This window comes from Mirounga angustirostris, unplaced genomic scaffold (assembly GCF_029215605.1).
Source record: "Mirounga angustirostris isolate CCGP_5_RB_7025 unplaced genomic scaffold, mMirAng1.0.hap1 SCAF_17, whole genome shotgun sequence".
NCBI classification, from domain to species: Eukaryota; Metazoa; Chordata; class Mammalia; order Carnivora; family Phocidae; genus Mirounga; species Mirounga angustirostris.
Genome location: NW_026991725.1, coordinates 30342703 through 30355090, shown reverse-complemented (window position 1 = coordinate 30355090; position 12388 = coordinate 30342703). Strand labels below are relative to the sequence as shown.

The 12388-nt window shown below is 51.9% G+C and overlaps 1 protein-coding gene across 19 annotated transcripts in view; it reads right to left on the bottom strand.

Annotated features, from left to right (window-relative positions):
* MAPT (microtubule associated protein tau) overlaps positions 1-12388 on the bottom strand; it is a 94070-nt gene that overhangs the window by 23682 nt on the left and 58000 nt on the right. For 5 of the 19 annotated variants that reach the window (XM_054510762.2, XM_054510763.2, XM_045888711.2 and 2 more), the window contains 4 exons: positions 10500-10565; positions 5681-6778; positions 2981-3036; positions 301-498 (listed from right to left, as the gene is read on the bottom strand). In XM_054510762.2, coding sequence (XP_054366737.1) covers positions 301-498; positions 2981-3036; positions 5681-6778; positions 10500-10565 — 1418 coding nt within the window. The remainder of the gene's footprint in view (positions 1-300; positions 499-2980; positions 3037-5680; positions 6779-10499; positions 10566-12388) is intronic. The other 14 variants (XM_064582355.1, XM_064582357.1, XM_064582359.1 and 11 more) reach the window with 6 other exon arrangements.

Here is a 12388-nt window from a genome sequence, read left to right as displayed (position 1 = left end):
CTAACCCACAAGGGGGCGATCTGGAAGCACTCCCAGTTAGGGCGGTGATTTTTCAAACCAGGAAACCAGGGCCCCCTCGGGTGCTGTAAGGGACAAACAAACAACGAACGGGGGGTGGGGGTGGGGCTGAGAAAAACAGTGCCACGCCCCGCTTGTCCCAGTTCAACCAGAATTTTCACTGTTCTACGTGGTGCTTCTAGGTAAGAGTTTCTCTGAAGGAAGGTCTTTGTGGCTAAAAACAGCATCCATTTGAAAACCGTAGTAGAGTAGCCTGATTCTTTTCAAAGGTGGTTTCCTTACCTTGACTTTCATTTCCTTTGCTCCAGAACTGCCAGTTCGGGGTGTGACAGAAGAGACGTGTTTAGGAGAGGAAGATGACTCTGGGCACACGGCAGGGCTGGAGGGTTTGATCAAAGGGTCTGAGCTACCAGGAGTGGGGCGTTTGGGGCTAAGGCAAGGCCTAGTTTTCAGGGTTTTAGCAGAGGAAGGTGTGGATGTCTTAAACATAAACATAAATAAAATCAAAATAAAAGTCAGCACATGGGGGAGGGGAACAAACTGAAAAAGGAGAGTAACTAAAAATAAACAAGGCAGGCAATGGTTTAAAGCAGTGATCTCCAGACTGTCTGGATTGTGTACCCTTATCCCCTAAGGACCGAAAGTGGCCACACACCCTAACGTCCTTGTAGTTATCAGTTAAATACATATACTATGATGCCAACATATGACGTACATTATAAAACTTATGTTTGATGGAACTGTTAAAAGAGAGGAGAAAAAAATGGATAGAAGTTCTAGAATGTTCTTTAGCCCATTGGATCTTCTTGTGCTGCACCCCTGCCACTTTGGAGACCCCCGGTTTAAAGGTGTTTCACGCCCAAAGAGTTCATGGAGATCGCCAAAGCACACGATTCTTATGATGTTTTTCAAGAAAACATCCCCAATGTGTCATGGGTCAGCAGGGCCCCACCTTCCGCTAAATTCCAGGTGAGGAGCTCATGCTGGCCTGCAACCCTAGGCCTTCTTCCGCCACATGGAGAGTATCACACTGGCTAACATCAGGATTATGCCTATCCCAAGTCTTAAAGATTCTGCCGTACACACTATCTGGTAAATCCTAATCTGGCCAATGTTCACTCTTGAACACATTCTACCTAAGGAAAGAGTCTGGGTGAGTTAACCCAACAAGAGGCCGTGGGGCCGGACGACCTCACAGACGGAGCTGCCCCTTCGAGGAGAGGGAAACTGATGGACAGTGGTTAGCACCCTTGGTTTGTCCTAACTGGCTCTGGGGGACTTTGACCAGGAAGCATGGCCCTGGGGGAGGAGGTGAGCTGGGAAGAGGAGGAGGAGGAGGAGGGGTCACACCTTCAGGCGTAAAACAGAGAGGCCTAGTCCAGAGGTGTTTCCAAGAGGGAGTCAGAGCTACCAAACAAGGACCTGGGCTTTGTTTCCTCGTTGCCCTCGGATCCCCCACCAAAATGGCAGAGGCCCTGTGTGTGGCCAGCCTTGGCGAGGAGGAGGGCCCAAGGGGTGGGGAAAGGTTTGAGGGGACAGACACAGGCTGAGGTCCTGGAACTGGTGATAAGAAAAGTTGGGGGTGGGTACTCCTCCTTCCCCTGCTGCACAAGGCCCCCTTCTGCCAGCGGCACTCCCTGCCTGGCCCAGGTTCGTGCAAGATCCAACCCCTCCCTGTCCAGGGCAGGGATGTTGTTCCCATGTGTGCGAATGAATGAATGAATGGAATGCATGCATGCACGAGGCTGGGATTCCCCTGACGTGCATCCCGACTGGCTAGCAGCTCTTGCTACAGCTTCGCGCCTCTAGGGCAGAGCCCCCCAAGTCCCCGCAGGACCCTCAGCTCCTCACCAGGGTTGTGATGGCAAACCCTGACCCCCTAGAGGGGAGGCACAGCGCATGCTACCCATCTCCTAGAGCTACCCTCTGCCTCTAAGGACCCCACCAGGGCTCTGGGATGGGTAAAGACCCAGATATTTCAGGCAGGATTTATACTGGAAATTTTAGGTGCCTTTACAAAAAACAGGTCTTCATCTAGGGCCGCAGTGGAATTTTCCTGGGGAAACTCTACTGTGCATTTACGGGGGAATTTTCCAGGATGCAAAGTCATTAAGGGGGGAAACTACAGCTGACAGGAAGCACTGAGAAAACCAGCATGGTTCTGGATGCACTTTCGGTGGGAGCAGGTGCTTCATTCACTGCTCCTCAGGTTGGTTTTTGAAGTCTGACTAAAGCTTGAGTTGAACTGGCACCTTGGCAAGATTTCAAGATGGCATCTACTGCACAGCTTACGTCCCACTGTACATCAGCCCCACTCAGAGCTCTGCAGCAACCAACCCACCTGCCTAGAGTTCTCAGAACACGCATCATCTCTCCATGCTTCTGGGCTTTGCTGTGCTGTTCCTACTCCTCAGAATGCTGTTCCCATCCCTGCCTCAGCAACTCTCCTTTATATTTCCTTCCCCATCTGCCTCATAGATCCCCTCTTCTAGGGCTTATCCAGAACCCTCCACCTTAGGTTAGAGGTCACTTCCTTGATCAATGCTCCCTTGGCCACCTGAATAAACGGTATTTTCTCTACACCTTAAGTATGTGTGTGTACATATACGCTCACTGAGCCTGGATCTGCAGTGGGAAGTGTAAGATATGCAAAATTCAAACTTTATTGCAGAAAATTCAAGTGTATCTTTGTTTGCTATGAACACCTCATTTCAACTATGCTAACGGAATTGCAATTAGGAGCATGAATTCATTCATCTGCTGACCGCCCTTCCCTGGCATAAGCATCAAAGTGGATAAATGCTGGAATTGTAACTGTTTGCATAAAAATACAAAGCACTTTTTAAATAACAATCATCCTTCAGTGACAGACGTTCCCCACATATTACATAAAGAAATCCAGATAAGCATGGCTTCTTGATAAACTTGACGTCGGCAGAGGTTTGCAGTTTTGTCAGCTTACCTTGGCTTTTTTGTCCTCGGGTCCAGTCCCATCTTTGCCTTTACTGACCATGCGAGCTGATAAGATATAAAATGAGAATGTATGTTACACCCGATTGCAGAGCTCCTGGAAAGAGCTGGATACGGTTGCGCTGATTTCTTGGGATCCGTACAATGTGTTCTGTTCAGCTGGGCTGGGTGGAAACCCAGTGGATTTTCTTTCCCCTTGAATCTGTCTCTCATTGTTAGTATCAACAGGCACACTGGGATCACTGCTTGGTGCACCCTGACAAGAGGGGGCAGCAGGCTGGCTGAGGGTGGAGACATGCAGAGGGGGTGCGGTGAAAACTCTTCCAGGCACACGCGGGCGACAGGGGCGATCAGGGAAGGTAGACAGTGCAGACCCCATCTTTCATAGGCTCCTTCCCTGTCTCTGCCAGGGTCAGCCTCTCCCAGTGGGGACCGACCCCACTCCAAGGAAGGGCATTTGGAGGCCCTCGGGCCATAGACGGGGCAGCTCAGCTATGCTCCGACCCCCTGCGCGACCCCCGGACTCATGCTGTCACCCAGAAGCCCCTCGCTAATGGGGGCTATGGTCGCCAGCCCCAGCTGCCCTGCCCTCTGACAAGCCCACACCACCCCTGACCCGGCCGGGAAGGTCTTCTCACCACCTATGGGCCCTCCCAAGGGGACTAATCCTTGCCGTTTGCCCAAATTAGTTACAGACTAGTTACCATCAAACATTTTACAGGTGTCTCGAGTTTAGGACCAAACGGCAGGCGGCTTTTGTGTGTAGAAAGCCACGCCCCCCTGGTGAAACCATGTGTCTACCAGCATCCTCTCTAACTCATCCCTCCCTTTTGTTGACACTCTTTGCTGAAAATTGATGATAGATTTTCGTCCTTGGTTTCAATATCGTATTCCCCCTGCTGAAAAGTCAGTGGGGCCTCCTGGAGCTTCCCACTGGCTGCCGGAGACTGGATCTCTAGAGTGGCCCGGATTGACGATCCAGCCCAGAGACCGTCACACATTACTGTGCAGGAGACGGGTTGATAAAACACAGATTCCTGGGCCCACGCGAGACTCGGTAAGCTCAAGGTGGGGCCTACGAATATGCATTTTAATAAGAGCCCCAGGTGGAACTGATTCATGCTTTTGCCCAAATCAACCTGATATCACCATCCATGTCACAACAGAAGCATCTGCTAGATCCACATTTCCCAAATTGGGTACTACTGCACAAGTCCTCTTCCAGGAGATGTTAGCAGGTCAGATCAAGTAAATTTGGGAAATCCGTACTCTGTGTCTTTCTCAGAGGGTCATAATGTGCATTAGAATATTAAAGGCTCTGACAAGTTCTGCTGCAACAAACCTTGCTTAACTTTGCTTCACCTGTTTTTCCAAACTTATTGGATCACAGAGCTCCTTTTCCCCTGGACACATCTATCAATAGCCAGTATTCAATAAAACACCATTTCAGGAAACACTATTATAATTTGCCAAGTCACACTTATTTGTCCCCTACTATTTTGGAATTTAGGATATTTTAAAACAGGATAATATAGAAATTTTGGGGGGTCTTAAATTTTAATACAAGTTCCTTTATGTACAACATTTCAAAGTTCTCTTGACAAGTATAATCTAATAAAATCTAACAGATGTTTGCAATTGACAGCTCAAGTAACGGATTTCTGAGCCCTGTGAATAATTCCAACACACTAGATATCCTAAATGTATGAATGCACCCGACTAGTAACCATGAGGTCTCCACTGGCCTCCTCGTCTTCCTGACAGAGACGCCAACACAGGGGAACCTCCCCTATCACCTCTCCGGCTCCCGAAGGGCTGCTGTGCTGGAAGCAGGCTGGGGCTGAGGCCCCTGCAACCTCAGCACAGGGGTTCCCAGGCTGCCCCAAAGGAGGAAGAGAAGATTCAGACAGGAACATTTTGTTTGTGCTCAGTGTCTCCCCTGCCACGAGGCAGGGCGGGTAGGGGTGGGGCTGTTGGGCCAAAGGCTCAGCTTGGGCTCTGGGCTACCCCCAAATGCTCGTGTATGTGTCACCTGCTACATGTGATGTGTTGTCCACTGACAAGAGCAGCAGAAGACAGGCTCATGCCCTCTGCATCTCTGGGCTCGGAGGGCACACTTCAGAACCTTCTAGAAGGTACTGTGCTGAACAGGGAAGAGCGTGACTTTCAGAGCAGACCCACCTGGATTCTGAACGTGGCTCTGTCACTTACTACTTGGTGAACTTCAGCGAGTTACGTTACCTCTCTGAGCCTACTTCCTCATGTGCAAAGTGGGGCTAATTATGCCCTCTTGGAAGTGTTGGGAGGGTTCTAGACAATGAATTTAGGGCACATAATCAGCCCTCCACAGTGGACCAGCTGTTACTTGCTCTGCGGAGGGTGGCACACCAGCCACCTGTGGGCTGATGGACCGTTGTGGGTCATTCGGGGGGCCAGAGAAGTGGACAGGGTGGAAAGCACTGGGTGGGCTGGAGGTCACATGCAGCATGGCGGGCAAGCGTGAGAGGAGTGCGTGCTACCAAAGCCCGAGGGGCAGGAGGCGGCTGTGCCCGGGGGGCAGGTTTAGTGACCCTCCCTAGGAACCTCGGAAGCAGCGGGAGTCAAGGAGGGGCCAGAAGCTCAGTGGCAGTGCCCGCAGCCTGGATGCCACACAAGGTCGCCAGGAAGGAGCCAAGGAGCTCAAGACACAGACCTTTGAGTTGAGGGACCCGGCTGACAGGCTTCCCTGGCAGAACAGCGGCAGGCTGCTTTTCAGAAGGTTCTGGAAGGTCAGTCTTTTTTGTGTCCTCTCCCTCAGAAGGGCCCAGGGACTCTCGCTCCTCTCCAGGGGGCCCTGGGAGGGCAGCCCCTTCCAAATCCAGCTCTGAATGTCCCTGTTCCTTCTGCACGTTGGCTTTGATTTCCACGTGGAAGGTGAACTCGGGGGGCATGTCCTGCCCTTCCACCGAGGGCCCTGAGCTGGGCCCGTGGGGCTGTGAGGCCTCAATCTCTGTGGAGACGTTGGAGAGGAAATCGACAGGGAGGCGGATGGCACCCTCAGCTGGGAAACTGGGGAAGCCGGTGGTTCCTCTGGAAACTGTTGGGGGGGGTGGCCCGCCTCGGGTGGGGGAGCTCTGGGAGGAGGGAGGGGAGTCCTGAGGCAAGGACTCGTCCACATCGCGGTCTTCATCGACTTCCTTGCTCCCCCGCCTCTCTTTGCCACAGTCCCCCTTCAGAGGTGGCCAATCCTGGCGCAGGTCTCCCAAAAGCTGGTGCTCCATTGTCTCCAAGCCATGGCGACTGCCCTCTGTGTCCTCAGGTTCTGTCCCCGCAGGCTGGCGTGTGGCCTCCCTGGGGCCGTCAGCCTCGACGGGAGCCCCCGGCGTGTAGGACCCATGCTGGCCTGTCAGACCCAGGGTGCCCGGGTCGGTGGCCTCACCTTGATGGTGCCCTGGCTCCCCGAGTAGGCTCTCCTGGACAGCCCTGACACTCCCAGGTTCCATCTGGAGACTTCCAAGGGAGGTGGGCTTTGGAAAGGCCAGACCCCCCTTGACCTCATCCCCTGGTTTTGGTCCCCACTGCTGGTGGGGCTCCTGAGGGCCTCCTGTTGGAGAAGGTGGTTCGCAGATGGGGTGACGCTGGGAATGGCAAGAGACCACCAGTGCGGCGGCCTCTGGCCGTTTCTCCCCCAGAGGCAGCACAGAGACCCCAGAAGCTTCTCTGCCGTGTTCAGGCTGATCCTGAGAGCTAAGCCCGTTGACCGGGGGCCTCTCAGGTACCTCCCTCTGCGGGCCTGGAACTCTCAACTCCTCTGGGTTTGCAAAAGGTTGGCAAGGACGCGGTAATTGTTTAAGAGAGAGAATGCACTCTTGAAATAAGAAAAGGACATTTAAACAGCACCACAAGCCCAACTAACAAAGAAAAAGGAGCGTGTGCTCTGAGCTCCTCCTTGTTGCTTTCCATTGCTCAGAATGAAAGCTCTGCTGGTCTACCTAACACCGACTCACTGGGTGACGCTGGGTGGGCAGGCATCTCCCCTCTCTGGGCCTCAGTTTCCTCATCTGTAAAACGGGTGCTCAGACCTGTTGACCTCCAAGGCCCCGTTCAGCGCCAGCGTTATTCCTCTGCCTCTCACGGGCTCTGGGTGGGCTCAGAGCATGTCAGCACCTCCAGGGCTGCCAACCCCGCTCTGGGGCTGCCTTGTGCTGAATCTGCTAGGCTACAGAAGCTTCTTCTTCTCTCCAGGGACACTGAACTTCCTGAAGATTCTGGCCTCTAGATAGGACCTGGCTTGGGTGCAGGGAGGATACCATTTTCTCTCCCTCTCTGTTTCCCCTTTCTGCAAAATGAAACCAGCAGGTGCCCATAAACCAACCCCGCCTTACGATTTGGAAAATGCCTAAATTCATCACCACCAGGGCTTGAGTCTTTACTAACAGACCTGCCACAAGGTTCCTATAAACAGAAGCGCGATTCAGATTTATCTGGGTCATGGATCATGGATGGGCCTTTTGCATAAGGCGAGGCAGCCACTGTGGTGGGAAAGGACTCTGCATGGCAAAGACATTGCCTGCCAACGAGACCACTGTTTTCAGCCCATCCCACAACTAGCAGTTGGTGGAGGGCACGCTTCATTCTTTCTGGCTCAGTCGTGCGGCGTTCACGTGAGCCCTCCTTAAAGCACCTGGCCGTGTATTAAGGACAGGAGAGTCACGCTCTCTGGTACTCCTAACCAACACCCTTTGGTTTTTTTTAATTCCCAACCTTCACACCTCGCATCTAGTCCTGCAGAACAACCCACACAACTCCACCCTAGGACCCCAAAGATTCAGGGTACTGGAGGAGCTGAGGGGAAGGAGGTGGGAAATGCACGTGTGCACACAGTCGTGTGGCCGTGGACATACCTCTCACGTGACCACCCTCTCTCCCCACCCAGGCGGAGTCCGTGCAGACGCCGGCAGGCTCACTACCAAGAAGCCAGTCACAGCTCACCTCCACCCCCACGATTATGCCAGGGCCTCGAGATCACCATCTCCCTCATTTCGTGTTCCTAGCATCAGTCACAGTGCCTGCCCCCCAGTGATGATCAATAAAGGAATCTTGCATGGGTGAACTGGTATCAGGAAGATATGTTCTTTTCTGTTTTCTGCAGGGTCTACGGGCACCTTACTGGGGCCAATAGCCCGAACAAGAGACAATTTGAGCAGCTGCCTCAACACCATGACACCTCACCAACCAACCAGCTCGACAGACCAGAGGCCGCGTGCGGTAGGTGCTAGTCTTTACACCTCCTTGACAGGCCAGGTCTCCCTGCCTTCTGGAAAAAGCTTTCCTCCCAGAGCTTCCTAGAAATTGCTCGTGGTCAGGACGTGACCATACTGATATACCATAAGACCGTAAATGACCCTCATGAAAAGAGAGACAAAGGCCCCAAACATAAAGAGTAAACACACCTTAAAAAGTCATCAATATTTGATTGTATAGTGTGTGTGTGTTTGACTGAACCTAACATCATGCATATACTTCTGGAGGAAGGAGCCAGGCTGGGAGAATAGTCTACTCAGTTCCTAGAACACTATGAAGTGCTCCATAAGTAATAAACATGGCCATCATCTGGGGGTGGGAGGGTGGGGGGGCAGTCCAAGGGAAGAGATATCTGGGCAACATGTGTGAAGGCCTCTGGACTCGGGATAAACGGTCCCCTCACATTGTCCTCAGGAGGCCTGGTGCTCGTGACACAGATGAAAGGTCTACCCGTGGTGTGAGGAGGACATGGGTAAGGCCTTCTTCCCACACCTGACACTCAGTTCACTGCACGCCATCCTGAAACATCCTCGTCTACCTTAGGGGAACTTCATGAACACAGGCTGCCAGAGGTTTGCCTTCTGCCGCAGGAACTGCAGAAGATCTAGTAACGGGGCTTTTGTTACACAGCTTTTCCTAAATCTGAAAACAGATAACAGGCCTTTGGGAAATAAGATGTGTTTGTGGATCATGAGTGTGTCCGAGCCTCGCACAGATTCACCAGAGGAAAGTGGCCTTGTCAGTGTGGACCAGCAATCCCCATCAAGGCATAAGGTGTTGGTCTTGGGAGTGGAGGTAGAAACCTCGATGTTTTCACAGATTTGGTGCCCACTTCCCACGGCAAATGTCAATCTGGTGTTCATCTTTATATCTACACGATTCTAGGCCACTGATGGAAAAAATGGAAAAATTCAGTGGGCACAAAAATAAAGTTCCCACAAAAGATGTTGGTCTGATCTTTTCATTGCATGGAATATGTCACAGGGGCATGAAGCCATAGCCTGCAGTAAAAATGTGTAGAAAGAGGTGCCTGGGGGGGCTGGTTAAGTGTCTTCGGCTCAGGTCATGATCCCAGAGTCCTGGGATCGAGCCCCGCATCGGGCTCCCTGCTCAGCGGGGGACCTGCTTCTCCCTCTCCCTCTGCCTGCCACTCTCCCTGCTTGTGCTCTCTCTGTCTGTCAAATAAATAAATAAAATCTTCAAAAAAATTCGTAGGAAAAAACCCAAATCCACTTCCTTCTATGGAAATAAATGATCATTTCCAGAGGTTATAAAACCCTCTAATTTTACCTAAGTCGAAAACCATGACCTAAAAGAAACAGGAGGTGCAGTTCTCATTCTGTAATGCATAGGCTGGGGTTCCCCCTTACATTGATTATCTCTTCTAATACTTTTTGAAGCTCTGTATAAGCTTAAGAATGAAAACACACCTCTCCATGCCACGTGAGTTGAGAACGTTAGCCGGCTACAGGGCACTGACCCCTCTCACATGTAGTTAAGCTTCAAAATACCCTCAGCAATACACTTCTTTGGGCCCAGAGTCCTCCTAAAGCCAGCTGGCCCCAGCAGCAGCACTAAATGTTGGACAAATCCCGTATCACTTTCTGGAGAAAAGAACAGGGTTTTCCTAGCTCTTTGGCAATCTAGAAACCTCCACACGATACAGTAGACTCTCAAGTTCATTGATGCAGTGAGTGATAGAAAACGAACCTAGAGGTCTCCATTTATATCAGAGGTCTCCATTTCCTGAGATAAGGAATCTTTAGGATTTATAAAATTAAGTTCTTAAAACACTTGTGCTAAATGATTACAGAAAGCTGGTTTCCTTGAACACGGAAGTTTGGGTCCCTGAGAAGAGTATCAAAATAAGGTCTGAAGGTTGCACAGGAGAAGAAAATAATTTGCTTGGTGGGGATATGGTTGAGACCCTGCTCCAGGGACAGGCCAGAGAGCGGCCTGCAGAGGAAATCACCTATCATGCATCTCTGTGCTTCTGTTGGGACATTCTTTCGTGACTCCCCACTAAACAGCTTAGGAATTAGGGGAAAAAAAGGGATTAGAGCTCTTTCTACATCCAATTAGCCCAACCTCGATGAGAGCCAACTCCTAGAAATCCCCTGAACTAGGGCCCAGGTACAAATTCTCTTTATAGGGTAGAGCCCCTCTGAGTGTTTCCATCTCCCTCCTCCCAACCCCCAAGTCATGGTTAGCAATTCTAGCCCACTGACCTTGAGTCACGTGTCCAGCAGCTTGGTCTTCCAGGTTGGGGGTGTCTCCAATGCCTGCTTCCTCAGCTGGTTTATGGTCAGCAAATGAAGAAGATATAAGCAAAGACAGTTACTGTTTGTCAGAAACAAAGCTCTTTGCATTTTCCAGTATTTTTCCAAGAATATTCAGGAAAGGCACATCTTACGAGTACCAAGGGGCTGCTCCTCTGGCTCTTTGCAAATATTATTGCTGGGGATGTGGAAGAAAGCAGGTTACTAAGTGAACCCCACCACACCCACATACCTTCCACGTGACCATGAACTTGTAGGAAAGACCTTCTCCACAGTGGGCCCAGGGTCCAGAGCGCCCCGCTCAACAAAGACACGCAGGATGGGTGAGGTCAGAGAGGCCGTTTGCTGCTCAGCCTCTGATACTGGAACCATGTGTGAGCGGCAGGTGCACTCCCGGCCCCAGCCGGGGCTCTGGGGGCACCAAGGGTACAAGGAGACACTAGTTCTCTAGGGCTGTTGAGTCAGGCTGGGGTTCGCAACCAGGCACCACCATTTACTTAACCTCTCTGAGCCTGTTTGCTCATCTAGACCCCCAGGTGATGATGCTGACTTGTCTCGTCCAACGGTGGTGATGGTTAATATGAGAATTTGTGTGAATGTGTTTAGCTAAGTGCCAGGAGTATGGGAAGTGCTCTAAAGCTGTTTGGTTTCTTGTCTCCAAACTACTGGGCAAACCCCTCTAACCACGTGCTAGGAGTAGGTGTCACCTGGTTAGAGGGAAGGCAGAGGTGCCAGCGACCAACTTCTAGGGCGTCCTGGCCTTCTGCTCAGGGAGCCACAGGCCACCCCAAGTGAAGAAGACCACATCTTCAACAGTACCGAAATCAGTAAGCTTTACTGCGATGCCAATTTCTGCACCATGAAGAACCAGGACACTGCTCTGGACAGTGGATACAGCTGTCCAGAAGGAAGAGTCTATAAAGCAAGTTGGCCACTCGTTGATGCACGCTTGCCTCATGACCCCAGAAGAACCATCCTGCCCCGATGGACAGTGACAGAGAAGCCACCACCCTGAAGAAATGCCTACAAGTTGCTGGCTGGGCCACCAGTCTTTTCTCCCAGTCCTGCGATGTTTGAGATTTTACACCTACAACAGAAATGCCGAGTGACCAGCACGGGCCCCCCATGGAGAGCGCGGATGAGGGAACAGAGATTCTCGGGGTCGCTGGACAGCTGCACAGTGGCCTTATAAACACCTAGCCTGTGCGCTGTCCCAGAACAGCTGCAGTGAGGGTAAGAGGGGGCCGGCAGCGGGCTCCCCATTGGCCGGATCATAAACCTGACCACCCTCTGGGCCCCCACCAGCTGACACTATGTCACCCGCGAGGTTCAGTGGTGATAGGTCCGTGTCATTTGACAACAGCCAACTGTCCAAGAGACGCAGCTCCAAGCACAGATTTGGTCTGAGTTTCTGACGAGGCTGTGGTAGAAAGGCTTGGAGTGACAGCAAGTCCAGCTGAGTGGCACAGAGTCCTGGAGACCGAGAACAGGAGGGGACACGTGGGGATGTCACCATTGCTAGAGTGCTGGGAAGTCACTGCACTCATAGGCCAGTGCAGGGTTGAATATCCTGGCCCTGGCACGTGTCAGAAATCAAAGGCTGCTGATAACTCCGATGCCTCCTCCCCAGTTCCCAGCAAGGGGGGGTGCTCAGAGAAGCCAAAGGGGGCAGGGCAGGTGTATGACTGTGGGCGGGCCATCAGGTTACTACATGGCCTCTCTCTATCCCTGAAGCCCCCAGAAGCAGGGGCTCCCACCCCAGCAAGGCAGGAATTCCTGCAGTGGGGTGGCCATACTGCACCCCCAAATGGACCTCAAAGGAGAAGTTTCATCAGTGC